Source organism: Heterodontus francisci, chromosome 3, assembly GCF_036365525.1.
Source record: "Heterodontus francisci isolate sHetFra1 chromosome 3, sHetFra1.hap1, whole genome shotgun sequence".
In the NCBI taxonomy this organism is placed as follows: Eukaryota; Metazoa; Chordata; class Chondrichthyes; order Heterodontiformes; family Heterodontidae; genus Heterodontus; species Heterodontus francisci.
Window position 1 is genome coordinate 22,137,837 of NC_090373.1, and position 14,598 is coordinate 22,152,434.

Here is a 14,598-nt window from a genome sequence, read left to right on the forward strand (position 1 = left end):
TTGTACTGTTGATATTTGTGTAATTTGCTGAATTTTGACTGTAGTCATAGTAACATAGGAACAAAAGTAGACCATCAGCTCCTCAAGCTTGTCCTGCCATTCAGTTAGATTATGACTGATCTGTATTTTAACTCTATTTACCCATCCTGGGTCCAGAACCTTTAATACCCTTACCTAACAAAAATCTATCAATCTCAGTTTTGAAATTTCCGATTGACCCCCAGCCTCAACACTTTTTTGGGGGAGAGAGTTTTAGATTTCCACTACCCTTTCTGTGAAGAAGTGCTTCCTGATATCACTCCTGAATGACCTAGCTCTAATTTTAAGGTAATGTCCCCTTGTTCTGGCCTGGGATTTTATCTTGGCATTGGGGGGTCTCAATTAGGCACTTAACTGGACAGTGGCGGGCCTGCCATGGGATCAAGAACCCTGGCAATGGAAGTCCAGCCATCTGAGATCTGCTGGTCAGTCAGAGGCCGGCAGCTCTTTAACTGAGTAGCGCCACCACGGAGACTGTGGCTGCTGCCGGTGGAGCATCCAGTCGAGGCATAGGTGTGGTGTCACAGCTAGGTCAGGGCGGGAAGGGTCTCGCGGGGTAGGGGTCGCGGATGTGTAGGGGGTTAGCAGCAAGGGTAGGGGATGGCTTTCAGCAGGCCCCCCGCCTTCCCGATGCCAGATCCCTTGTTCAGGTACTAACTGCCCTTTAACAAGGGACTCCCCACTCCCCCCCCCACCCCCACCCTGCTCAACCTAAGCTGACAAGCAACCTGCATAGTTTTTCTTGCCGTGCTCCCCATGCGGCGACAGGCCTGCCCACTGCTGGGCTAATTACAGCGGTGGCAGGATGAGGCCCCTAATTGGGCATTAATTGCCCATTTAAGGGCCTCATTTGGTGGCTGAGTGGGAAGGCCATTCACAGGCCTCCCCATCCTGGACTTAATTTCGGCAGAGGCAGGAAGGTGGCGGCCCCCTGCCCCCGCTGCCACCATCTCACCCGATTATATGTTGTCCCTGTCTCCAAGCCCACTGAGGGGGAGAGCATAAAATTCCCTCTGTGGATTCTCTCAGCAGAGGAAATGGTTTCTCTCTCTTAACCCTGTCTACTCCTTTTAATCATCTTAAGCACCTCAATCACCCCTTATTTTTCTATACTCGGGAATACAAGCATAATCTGTGCAACCTGTCTTCAAAATTACTACATTCATCATCGTGGTGAATCTGTGCTGCACGCCTTCTGAGCCCAATATACCCTCCTGAAGAGCGGTGCCTAGAACTGAACACCGTACTCTAAATGGGGTCTAAGCACATTGTTGATCTGCATAGTTAAAAACAAGGCTAGTCATTTCCTTAAAACTCTCTAACCATCATCTGATGTCTTGTTCTGAATTGCAGGCCGGACCTGGTAGATATGAGTCAAGTATCAGTTCAGAGTAATGTGAGCAATTTGGAACAAGCCTTTGGTGTTGCCGAGAAACTTGGTGTCACTAGATTGTTGGACCCAGAAGGTAAACCTGTTGGCCATTTAGTAAACACGATCTTCTGTCCCTTTGATGAGATTTAAAGAGAAATAATCAATGCTTCTTCTTATCTGGAGAATTTCATAAAGTTGTGTATCTGTTTCCTGATGTGATCTGTGATGTAACCAAATGCAACGCAACAAGTGCTCAAGTAAAGTGACGCTTGCTCTTTCCTTAGATGTTAATGTTCCATCCCCTGATGAGAAGTCTGTGATTACTTATGTGTCGTCGCTCTATGATGTCTTTCCCAAAGTCCCAGAAGATGGTGAAGGCATCAATGCAAATGTAAGGCACTGAAATGTATCATTACTCGTTGGATGATGATTTATTTCATCCTGAAAGTCAACTTACATGTTTGCTTTTGAAGATCCTGTAACTGCTTCTTGAATCGGAATAACCTTGTTTAAACTTGTTTGGACTTCTGCTAGGATATTGATGTTAAGTGGATTGAATACCAGAATATGGTGAACTACCTCATCCAATGGATCAAGCATCACGTGACAGTTATGTCCGATCGGAGCTATTCGAACAATCCTGCAGAACTTAAGGTAAGGTGTTACAGAATGAATGGACACAATTCCCTTAAATGAAAGCAGAATACTGCAGTTACTGGAAGTCTGAAATGATCCAACTTAATTTCCTAGCACTTTTGAAATATGTTCTGGGAAGTAGTTGGACAACTTCTAACTTGTTGATTGTTACTTCTTACAGGCACTTTATAACCAGTACATGCAGTTCAAAGACACAGAGATCCCACCAAAAGAGAAGGACAAAACTAAAATAAAGCAGCTGTATAAATTGTTGGAGGTAAGTATGTCTCAGTTGAGTTACCTGTCACACACTTGGATTACCTGGATCATCTGTTTTACCTGTAGTTAGCACCGCAAGACTGAAAGAGGAGTGAAATTCATGACTCATTTAAGAAATAACGATAGAATTGATTTCAAAATCTGGTTGACCTCGGATAGAATGTGCTAAGGGCTTTTTTTCTCTTCCATCCCCTCACAGGAGAACCTCTGCATCATAATTTTGTTAAATGGCTGCCCTTCATATCCTACTTCAACACCTTACTGTCTTTAGCAGTGGAAATCCTGGGCCAAACAGGAGTACAGAGTACAAAGCAGGTTATACATATCATAGAAAGAATTAACAGACTTGGGTCTTTTCTCTGGAAAAGAGAAGGCTATGGGGTGACCTGCTAGAGATCTTTAAGCTAACAAAAGGGTTTGATGGGCTAGATGTAGAGAAGATGTTTCCATTTGTGGGGGAGATCAAAACCAGGAGCCATAAAAATACGATAGTTGCTAATAAATCCAATAGGGAATTCAGGAGAAACTTCTTAACCGAGAGAGTGGTGAGAATGTGAAACTCTCTACCACATGGAGTAGTTGAGGTGAATAACCTAGATAAATTAAAGGGAAGCTAGATAGACAAATGAGGGAGAGAGGAAATAGATGGTTATGCTATTAGGATTAGATGGGAAGAGGCTCATGTGGAGCATAAACACTGATATGGACCAGTTGGCCTATTTTTGTGCTGCAAATCCGATGTATATATATTGTAGCTAACAGCATTGTTGGGTCAATATGTCCACAAATGAGACTGACCGCATAATTCAAAAGAGTTGCTCATGAATTTTGATCAGCTTGGTAATTGGAGATATTTAGAGTATTTCATTTCCGGCCATGATCTGCCAATTTCTACAATTTTTAAAGAAAGTGTAATGAGTCTCAATTCGTTCCCGCCTGTTGGTCTCCCCAGGTCATGTGTCACTCACAGCCAAAGAAGGTCAGTGATTTCCAAGCCTTCCCTGACAGACTAAAGCTGCATGTAACCAGCCACTAGTCTGGATCCCAGTTTCCTGTCTCTCCCCTCAGTGGTGAAATTGTGATTTAGAGCAGAGTGAGATGATGGAATTCATCAGTCAGTTTGCTGCACTGTGGTTTGATCTTCTGAAGCAGCGAGCTTCAAGGGGCAATTTTTAAAGAATTCATTCTCGGGATGTGGGCACCCTGCCAAGGCCAGCATTTATTGTCCATCTCTAATTGTCCTGGAGAAGATGGTGGTGAGCCACTGCCTTGAACTGCTGAAGTCCTTGTGGTGTAACAGTGCTGTTAGGGAGGGAGTTCCAGCATTTTTACCCAGGAAAATGTCTGTAGTTGTTTGCTATCCTTTGTCTTTGAGAGTTGGTGCTCCAAACACATTATATTACCATGACAACATATTTAAGATAGAAATTTGAAAGCAGTGACTTCACAGATGAGAGAGCCAAAGAAAGCAGACTATGAAAAGACCATTCAGCCTATCCAACTTGCACAATTGTTTAGATCCCTTTTAATATGTAGTTTCAGTTCCCTTGATGTTTTATGAATGAGCCTTTATCTCTCTGTTATGCCGACTGAATATGGAATCTGTTCATTGATTTCCTTGTGTAGATAATATACGCCGTCAGTTAACTCTTAGTGGCACATTCATAAACTTCTGCAGAGAAGGAAATAGAATCATAATTTTTATATTGGCAGTTCTTCACCCCACTGCCCAACAACCTCCCCGCACTTGCCATCTGATGTGTTATTTTCGGTAATATCTTTACAAACTTGGCACTGTTCTCCTTTTCTCATTGTTCACTAGTCTTTCTCTGTATTCACCTGTGACTAAGCACTTTCAGATATTGTTCTTTCCCCCCCATACCTCATTTGACATGAGACTCAATTACCAGAGTTGTAACCTTCCTTGTGAACCATTACCGGTTAATCGGTCCTTTGTCAGTGAAGCAACCAGCCTTGGTGTAGTACTACACTCTCACTCACTCCTCAGTGCTTCATAGTGTCTTCATTACTTCCTTGGATTTGACCTATTTTAGAAACTTGTTCAGAAAATGACAGATCTGCATTTCATCTTCAACAAATACTGTTTTCTAGGCGTGGATAGAATTTGGCCGTATTAAACTTCCTCAAGGCTATCATCCAAATGATGTGGAAAAGGAGTGGGGAAAATTAATCATCGCAATGTTAGAAAGAGAAAAGAGCTTACGGCCGGAAGTGGAAAGGTTAGTGCAAGTGGGGTTTGCTGCGATTCAGTACATTGATTTTTTGTGTATTTGGGCAGTGGTTATCAATTGAGTTAAATCACATTTCTGCTCCTGGCCTCCATTAGGCACACAGTGACAATGGCAGGCCTGAGATTGGCAACTCAGCATGTGCTGGGATCAGATTTTGTATGAGAGTCCTGTCATTTTGTGCTGTATTATGTTTGGGGATTCAGTATGCTTAATGTTGGATCTTCGTGTTGAATTTATTCCTCTTCCCTTGGAACTGGGTCTTGAAATTTGGCTGGTTGATGGCAATAATAGGAAGTGACCACTGAGGTTTTGTTTAAGATTGTACAACAAGATAGTTCTGAAAAATCACTGTTTCTTCCTTAAATGTTCAGTCCTGTGATTCATCAGTGCTTTTTGTGATTCATGTGCCCACTGAAGACATGCTGATTAAACATTTCAAGTTAAACTATTAACAATTCAAGTTCAATGGTTAAAGATACTCTATTACAAAGTTGTCTCTGCTCTGATCATACTCATTCCACATGGAAATTCTTTTCTTTCCAGAGTATGCTGTCTGTTCATCTCTGTAGCTTTCTTGGTACATTTGTAACTGTAATTCTTGCTGGTTACTATAAGTGTCTTATCCTCAATGCTATGTTTAAATCTCTTGCACTCTTTCCAACATTAACGACTTTATCAAATGTGAAGAAGGGTTTGTTCTCATTTTGAACTGAAGCCAGGAATACAAACTGAGTTGCAGATTCAAGTTTAGAAATTGCAGGGTAAGCTGAAAATCTTAGAGATTTCAATGCAGAAAGCTGCCTTTGTGCAGGAAATCGCAAGTGAAGATAGCATCAGCAATTAGACTTTAAATATTTAAGTGAGATTTAATTGCTCTGAATTAGCTACTTCAGCTTTTCAGAAGTTATAGATAATAACTAATTTATTTCTAAAGACAGACTTGCATTTATATAGCACCTTTCATGACTTCAGGATGTCCCAAAGCCCTTTACAGTCAAATATCTTGATTGAATCCAAAAGACGACACCTCTGACAGTGCTGCACTCCCTCAGTACTGCACTGGAGTGTCAGACTGGATTACATACTCGGGTCTCTGGAGTGGGACTTGAGCCTACAACCATTCTGACTGAGGTGAGAGTGCTGACATGATTAACACCTATTATCCCCTCAGCCTGTCATTAAGCGTTGTATTGAAAGTTAGAGTATTTTTGGACTGCCCTTGAAGAGCCAGTGGATAAATGGGCTTGTGTTGCACTGACCTAGCGAGACCAAAGAACCAGCAGGTTAGATCTTTGGGTGTTACGAGTTAGCAGATATTAGACTGTTGAGTAACAGGTGTACTGTAATTGGTCTCGGTGTCTGAGGGCTGGGGGAATGACAAAACCAGTCACTGTTCCCAATTTGGATGCTGAATGCGCGTGTCTCTGTGTGTGTCTGTATGCGACTTCATGTCTCTCTGTGTCTGTCTCTGTCTAGCCAGAATCTTGTCGAACTCTGTGATGCCTTCCATGGTGCAACAGGCTACTGGCCCTCAATGTGTAGACTTATACGTGATGACTGACTATTTGGGTGAGGTAATGGAGAGCTGGTGCCTACCTGTGAACAGTAATCCAACCAGATTCACTATCTTAAGGAGAGGAAGGGAGAACATTTAATCTAAATAAATAAATAACTTAATAAATTAGTGGATGACAGGCTGATGCAGACTCGACCACTGTGGCCTGGAAATGGTTCTCTTCACTATTTGACAAAGAGTACGAGATAATTAAATGTGGTATTGAGGATAAGGTACTTAGCAGCAAGCAAGAAATTCTTTTCCAAATATGCCGAGAAAGCTGCAAAAACAGAAAGGGAGCACAGTCAAAGTATTGAACAATGAAGGCTTTTCATGTGAAATGACTTTGATCAGAGCAGTAGCAATCTTATAATATCTTAACGTTTTAAACAATTTTAAGTTCAATTTTAAAAGATTTTATCTGCGTGCCTTGGGATGGGTTGAGTGGCATGATATTAAAATTGTGTCTCGTATCTTTCATTGCTGAAAGGTAATCTTTAAGAGGTTTCACTGAATTGGAACGCTTGTTTTGTGGTTTTAGGTATGGGTAGGGCAGTAAAAAGGAGTGTCCCAGATTTATTAATAAAACAGTAAATGACACAATAAGTATGCATGCCCAGCAGCACATTCCTGATCATTTGATCAGTATGTTAAGGTCTGATTTAGTCTGCAGCTGAAGTCTCGCTTGTACTTGTACTGGTGTGGCCAGCTGCTGAGAGCATTGCTCAGTACGAGGCCACTGCACACCTGCAGAGGCTGCTCTGCTGTCTCACTCTGTCGGTGACGGCGGTGAGTTGGGGTGTTTGGACTTGGCAGCTACGTTGTTGCCGGTCATGTTGAAAATGAATGACCAGGCGATAGTCTTCTGCAGCCCCCACTCCCTGTGCAACAGCACCAGCAACAGCACCAGCTCCATCGAGAGCTTCTCACTCGGCAGCTCTGGAGGGAGAACATTTGTTAACTCCTGGGCGTCCTCCAGCAGCGACATGGATGGTACCAGGTACGTTCTGTAATTTCAAAGTGGGCACCGAGGTCATGCATCTCCTAAAGGTTATCAGCGCACTTTCTGAAGGGGTAGTAGAAGCAGATTCAGTAGTAACTTTCAACAGGGATAAATACTTGATAAAAAGTTGCAGGGCTATGAGGAAGGAGCGAGAGGAGTGCGACTAATTGAATCGCTGTTTTAAAGAGCCAGCACAGGCATGATGGGCCAAATGGCCACCTCCTGTGCTGTAACAATGTTCTATTTATTTCTCATATGACCGAATATTGCTTGACAATTGCGCTGAATAACACAGACATGATGGGCTGAATGGTCTTCTGCTTTGTACTATACTTCTATGAATTCAGTTGTGTACTTCCCTCTTTCCCACTCCTAAACCCACATTCTGAGCCTATGCTTTGTGTTAAGGTTGCTGTGAGCTTTAATTTCTGTTTGCTTGCACCTATTGCCACTCCTCTGTTTCTGGGCTCTCGACCCTGCCTTCATATTGCCTACACAAGTCCTGGTTAGAGGAACCTCGCTTTCTTCAGCACTGTGTTTACAACAACAACAGCATCTTGTATTTATATTGTGCATTTAAGGTCCAAAGGTGCTTCACAGGAGCATTATCCAACAAAATCTGACACCAAGCCACATAAAGAGAAATTAGATTAGATGACCAAAACAATGGCCAAAGAAGTAGGTTTAAGGGACGTCTTAAAGGAGGGAAGAGGGACGGAGAGGTTTAGGTAGGGAATTCCAGATCTTAGGGCCCAAGCAGCTGAAGGCATGGCTACCAATGCTGAAGTGATTAAAATCGGGAATGCTTAGTAGGCCAAAATTGGAAGATATCTCAGAGGGTTGTGGGGCTGGAGGAGGTTACAGGGATCGGGAGGGGCGAGGCCATGGAAGGATTTGAAAACAAGAATAAGAAATTTAAAATTGAGGTGTTGCTTGATCGGAAGCCAGTGCAGGTCCGCAAGTGCAGGGGTGGTGGGTGAACACGACTTGGTGTGAATTGGTACAAGGGCAGCAGAGTTTTGGATGCTGCCAAGTTTATGGAAGGTAGAATGTGGGAATCTGGTCAGGGGTGCATTAGAATAGTCAAGTCTAGAGGTAAAAAAGGCATTGATGAGGGTTTCAGCAGCCGATGAGCTGAGACAGGGGCGGAGATGGAGATAGGCGGTCTTAGTGGTGGTACAGATGTGTGGTTGGAAGATCATCTTGGGGCCAAATTTGACACCAAGGTTGTGAACGGTCTGGTTCAGCCTAGGACAATTACCATGGAGAGGAATGGAGTCGGTGGCTAGGGAAGGGAGTTTGTGATCGGGAACGAAGACAATGGCTTCGCGCTTCCCAATACTTAGTTGGAATAAATTTCTCTTCATCTAGTTCTGGATGTCGCAAAGCTATCCTGACAATTTAGCGAGAGTGGCGGGATCGAGAAAGGTGATAGAGTTTGGTGTCGTCAGGGTACATGTGGAAACTGACATTGTGGTTTCAGATGATGTCACCAAGGGGCAGCATGTAGATGAGAACTAGAAGGGTGGCCAAGGATAGATCCTTGGAGGACACCAGAGATAACAGTGCTGGAGCAGGAAGAGAAGCCATTGCAAGTGATTTTCTGGCATTGACTGGATAGATAAGGCTGGAACCAGACGAGTGTAGTCCCACCCAGCTGGATGAGGGTGGAGTAGTGATGGAGGCGGATGGTGTGGTGAACTGTGTCAAAGGCTGCAGAGAGGTTTAGATGGATGAGGAGGGATAGTTTACCTCTGTCACAGTCACATGGAATGTCATTTGTGACTTTGATAGAGCTGTTTCAGTACTGTGGCAGGAGCGGAAACCTGATTGGAGGGATTCAAATATGGAGTTCCGGGAAAGATGGGCACGGATTTGGAAGTCGATAGTTCATAAGGACAGTTGGGTTAAGGGGTTTTTTTTTGAGAGAAATGTTGACAGCAGATTTAAAGGAGAGAGGGACAACACCTGAAGAGAGAGAATCATTAACGATATGAGCTAACATGGGGACCAGGAGGGGAAGTTGGATGGTCAGCAGTTTAGTGGGAATAGGATCGAGGGAGCAGGAGGTGGACAAGATGAGCTCGGGGAGGGCATGAGGGGAGATAGGAGAGAAACTAGAGAAAGATGTGAGTTCAGGGCTCTGACCAGGGGTGGAGGGCGAGGGGAACCCTTATAGGAAGGTTAGCCAGGTGGGCTAGGGGAAGGGGAAGTGAGGGAAATGGCAGAGGCAGCTGATCGGATGGTCTCAATCTTAGCGACAAAGAAGTCCATGAGCTCCTCGTGCTATTATGTTGAGGTGAAACAGATATATTGTTGTACTTACGGTAGAGGGTTTTTTCACTTTCTATTTTTGTGTCATTTTATGCAAATTGAAGCTGAGAATGTCAGTGGTGGGGAATCGCAGGTTTTCTGTCTGCACCAAGAACTCCCAAAGCCATTTGGCCCATCGTGTGTAAAATAAGAAAGGGACTTATAAATGAATGACGACCAGCTGAGTTTTAGTCAGAATAGCTGAACACTAACAAAATCCTAGAGGGTCATTTTGATTTGACAGCAGTGTAAAATGGATGATATCTCATCAGCTGCCGTTATACATCTGTCCCGATTTTCATTCCTGTTGAAGTCGCTATAAAGAAATGATATAACGGTCAACTGAATCGATATTGTTCATTCTACACTACAGCCCAAAGTTTAAAATTATCCCTGTGGTGTTTCAATTTCACTGATTTTATTTTTTTACAAACCTCTCTTTAGACTTGAAATGCTGCAGCAAATCGCCTGCAGACTTCAGTGTGACAGCGTGACATGTGAAGATAAACTGTTACTGGCACGAAATTCACTCCAGCTCGTAAGTCAATCTGTGAGATTTGATCTTGCAACCAGGTGCTTCGATATTGAATTCCTTTGAGCTTTAAGGCACAGACATGCTGTGTATAACCCAGTTTCTACTTTTCAAAACACCCAATTTGTTTCAGGATGCTAAGCGGTTGGAATCAGGACTCCAATTTCAGAACGAGACGGAGGTCGCAGGGTACCTTTTGGAATCTGAAAATCTCATCCGACAACAGATTGTTGACGTCCAGATTCTAATTGATGGAAAGTATTATCAAGCAGATCAGCTCGTTCAAAGGTAGGACCCCGTATCTCGAAGGCAACACAGGAAAATAACGATCGGGAATAAGCTGAGAATTTCACTTCAGTTAATCTCAATTAATATGTGAAATGGCACCTTCAGAAGGTCACTCCTTGTTTTGTGTGTATATTTTTTAATTGTTTAATATGTCCTTTTGTTTTAAAGGCTTTTGCTTTCTCCCCTCCATCCACCCGTTCTTTGTTCTACAAGAATGTAAAGGGATATAGAGGATTGGAGAAGGAAAAAAAAGGTGGCGTATGGCAGATTCAGAGTGCTGAAAACAGCGGAGTCCCTAGAGGAATATAGAAAGTGTAGGGGAGTACTTAAAAAAAAAAAAATTAATTAGGAGAGCTAAGAGGGGGCATGAAAAATCACTGGCAGACAAGATAAAGGAAAATTCCGAGGCATTTTAGAAGTATGTTAAGGGCAAGAGGATAACCAGGGAAAAGGTGGGGCCCATTAGGGATCATAGAGGCAATCTGTGTGTGGAGCCAGAGGACAGGGGAGGTTTTGAATGATTACTTTTCATCTGTGTTCACTATGGAGAGGAATGATGTAGGTGTAGTGATCAGGGAAAGGGATATACTTGATCAAATTAGCATTGAAAAGGAGGAAGTATTAGCTGTTTTAGCGGGCTTGAAGGTGGATAAATCCCCAGGCTCAGATGAGATGTATCCCAGGCTGTTATGTGAGGCAAGGGAGGAGATAGGAGCGGGGGCTCTGACACAAGTTTTCAGATCCTCTCTGGCCACAGGAGTGGTACCAGAGGATTGGGGGACAGCAAATGTGGTACCATTATTCAAGAAGGGTAGCAGGGATAAACCAGGTAATTACAGGCCAGTGAGTCTAACATCAGTGGTAGGGAAATTATTGGAAAAAATTCTGAGACAGGATTAATCTCCACTTGGGGAGGCAGGGATTAATCCGGGATAATGCATGGCTTTGCCAGGAGGAGATCGTGTCTAACAAATTTGATTGAATTTTTCGAGGAGGTGACTAGAGGTGTAGATGAGGGTAAAGCAGTTGATGTAGTCTACATGGACTTCAGTAAGGCTTTTGATAAGGTCCCGCATGGGAGATTGGTTAAGAAGGTAAGAGCCCATGGGATCTAGGGCAATTTGGCAAATTGGATTCAAAATTGGCTTAGTGGCAGGACGCAGAGGGTGATGGTCGAGGGTTGTTTTTGTGAGTGGAAGCCTGTGACCAGTGGTGTACCGCAGGGATTGGTGCTGGGACCCTTGCTGTTTGTAGTGTACATTAATGATTTAGATGTGAATATAGGAGGTATGATCAGTAAGTTCGCAGATGACATGAAAATTGGTGGTGTCGTAAATAGTGAGGAGGAAAGCCGTAGATTACACGACGATATAGATGGGCTGGTAAGATGGGCGGAGCAGTGGCAAATGGAATTTAATCCTGAGAAGTGTGAGGTGATGCACTTTGGGAGGTCTAACAAAGCAATGGAATATACAATGGATGGTAGGACCCTAGGGCGTACAGAGGGTCAGAGGGACCTTGGGGTACTTGTCTATAGATCACTGAAGGCAGCAGCACAGGTAGATAAGGTGGTTAGGAAGGCTTACGGGATACTTGCCTTTATTAGCCGAGGCATAGAATATAAGAGTAGGGGGGTTATGATGGAGCTGTATAAAACGCTGGTTAGGCCACAGTTGGAGTACTGTGTACAGTTCTGGTCACCACACTATAGGAAGGATGTGATTGCAATGGAGAGGGTGCAGAGGAGATTCACCAGGATGTTGACTGGGCCGGAGCATTACAGTTATGAAGACCGACTAGATAGAACAAAGAACAGTACAGCACAGGAACAGGCCATTCGCTCCTCCAAGCCTGCGCCGATCTTGATGCCTGCATAAACTAACACCTTCTGCACTTCCGGGGCCCATATCCCTCTATTCCCTTCCTATTCATATATTTGTCAAGATGTCTCTTAAACGTCGCTATCGCATCTGCTTCCACCACCTCCCCTGGCAGCAAGTTCCAGGCACTCACCACCCTCTGTGTAAAAAAACTTGCCTTGCACATCCCCTCTAAACTTTGCCCCTCACACCTTAAACCTATGTCCCCTCGTAACTGACTGTTCCACCCTGGGAAAAAGCTTCTGACTATCCACTCTGTCCATGCCGCTCATAACTTTGTAAACCTCTATCATGTCGCCCCTCCACCTCCGTCGTTCCAGTGAAAACAATCCGAGTTTTTCCAACCTCTCCTCATAGCTAATGCCCTCCAGACCAGGCAACATCTTGGTAAACTTCTTCTGTACCCTCTCCAAAGCCTCCACGTCCTTTTGGTAGTGTGGCGACCAGAATTGCACGCAATATTCTTTTTCTTTGGAGCGGAGAAGGCTGAGGGGGGGCTTGATTGAGGTATACAAAATTATGAGGGGCATTGATAGGATAGATAGGAAGAAACTTTTTCCCTTAGCGGAGAGGTCAATAACTAGGGGGCATAGATTGAAGGTAAGGGGCAGGAGGTTTAGAGGGGAGTTGAGGAGGCTTTTTTTCACCCAGAGGGTGGTTGGAATCTGGAACACACTGCCTGAAGGAGTGGTAGAGGGCAAGAACACTCACGACATTCAAGAAATATTTAGATGAGCACTTAAAACGCCATAACATACAAGGCTACGGGCCAAGTGCAGGGAAATGGGATTAGTTAGGACAGGTGCTTGATGGTCGGCATAGGCTCCTTGGGCCGAAGGGCCTGTTTCTGTGCTGTAAAACTCTATGACAAGTGCTGGGTGATTATTCAGTACCCCGCCCAAGTGGCCATGTGAAAGAAAGAAATAATTTGCATTTCTACGGTGCCTTTCATGACATCTCAAAGTGTTTTACAGCCAGTGCAGTACTTTTGAAGTGCAGTTACTGTTATAATGTAGGAAATCATTGCTGTGTGAGGATTAACAGAGAGTTTTAGCAGGCCATCTTGTTGCTGGAGTCAATTGGGGGGAATTTTACGCTCTCCCCCGCGACAGGTTTAGAGGTGTGGGCAGCATATAATTGGATGGGATGGTGGCAGGGGGGACCCAGTCACCTTCCTGCCTCTGCTGAAATTCAGTCCAGACCTTCCCGCCTCGCTGTCAATTGAGGTCCTTAAGTGGGCAGTTAAGGGCCTCATCCCACTACTGCTGGAATTAGCTGAGCGGCAGATGGGCCTGTCTCTGCACAGGAAGCATGACGAGGAAAACTGTGTGAGTTGCTTGCCAGCTCTGGGGGATGGGTGGGGAGGGTTCCTCATGAGAAGGCACTTATTGCCTGAACCAGGGGAAGGGGGTACCCACCGAGAGCCACCCCCTACCCTTGCTGCTGACTCCCCTACACCCCCTCCCCTGCGACTCCCACCCTGTGAGACTCCTCCCGCCCTGAACTACCTGTGGCCTGGGTGGGGTCTACATCGGCAGCAGCCACTGTCTTCACGGTGGTGCTGCTCAGTTAAAGAGCTGCTGGCCTCTGATTGACCAGCAGTTCAGAGGGCGGGACTTCCATCGCCAGGGTCCTTAATCCCGTGGAAGGCCCGCTGCTGTCCTTTAACTGCCACAGAAGGGTGACAAGGGGCTCTTGGTGGCTCTTTGGCCAGAGGTTGAAACCTCATTACCCGGATAAAATCCCGGTTAATGTGGCAGATTCATGTCTCCTTTTTGTCTGAAATTCCAAAGAGATCACTGGATAGGGGCAAGGAGTAGTAGCCCTGGCAGATCTTGCCTTCCTCACCCAAGGGTACTGAAGCCATTTGTAGCACCCCAATCGCTGCTGCAGCTGAGATGAGTTAACTCAATGGAGAAGGGGATCCAGTTGGTAACTTCCTAGTCTATGTGGCTCAAATACGTATTAGACAGACCCAGTGAGCCATCTGGAGGCCGTCGAATCAGTTCCCTGTTCTTCTCAACCAGGGCAGCTCAATGCTCTGCATATTTGCTGTCAATCATGGCGGCTTGTTAAATTTTCATCATGAACAGATGCATTCTTTCTGAATCTTGCATAACATTTTTCAATGAAATGCACACCAAATTCGAAAGAGTGTAAATCTACAGTGTTGTCATAGGTTGAGAGATCAATATCGGATTTCACAGAAGAGAAGAAGCTACTTGGAGATGTTGACGTTCAGATGCATTGTTGGATTGGAGCACAAGGACCTTTTAACCTGAACCTGGTTTTGCTTTGCTGTAAAAGATCCCATGACACTGCTTTGTAGGAGAGCAAGGAGGTTCTCCCAGTGTCCAGGACCAATATCCAGCCCTCAACCAACATAATTAAAACAGATTGTCTGGTCATTATCACATTACTATTTGTGGGATCTTGCTGTGCGCAAATT

At 44.5% G+C, this 14,598-nt stretch overlaps 1 protein-coding gene across 10 annotated transcripts in view; it reads left to right on the forward strand.

Annotated features, from left to right (window-relative positions):
• Positions 1 to 14,598, forward strand: part of dst (dystonin) — a 666,855-nt gene that overhangs the window by 276,405 nt on the left and 375,852 nt on the right. For all 10 annotated transcript variants that reach the window (XM_068020163.1, XM_068020162.1, XM_068020167.1 and 7 more), the window contains 7 exons: positions 1,393 to 1,505; positions 1,696 to 1,802; positions 1,946 to 2,065; positions 2,229 to 2,324; positions 4,439 to 4,566; positions 9,894 to 9,987; positions 10,115 to 10,269. In XM_068020163.1, the coding sequence (XP_067876264.1) occupies positions 1,393 to 1,505; positions 1,696 to 1,802; positions 1,946 to 2,065; positions 2,229 to 2,324; positions 4,439 to 4,566; positions 9,894 to 9,987; positions 10,115 to 10,269 (813 nt within the window). The remainder of the gene's footprint in view (positions 1 to 1,392; positions 1,506 to 1,695; positions 1,803 to 1,945; positions 2,066 to 2,228; positions 2,325 to 4,438; positions 4,567 to 9,893; positions 9,988 to 10,114; positions 10,270 to 14,598) is intronic.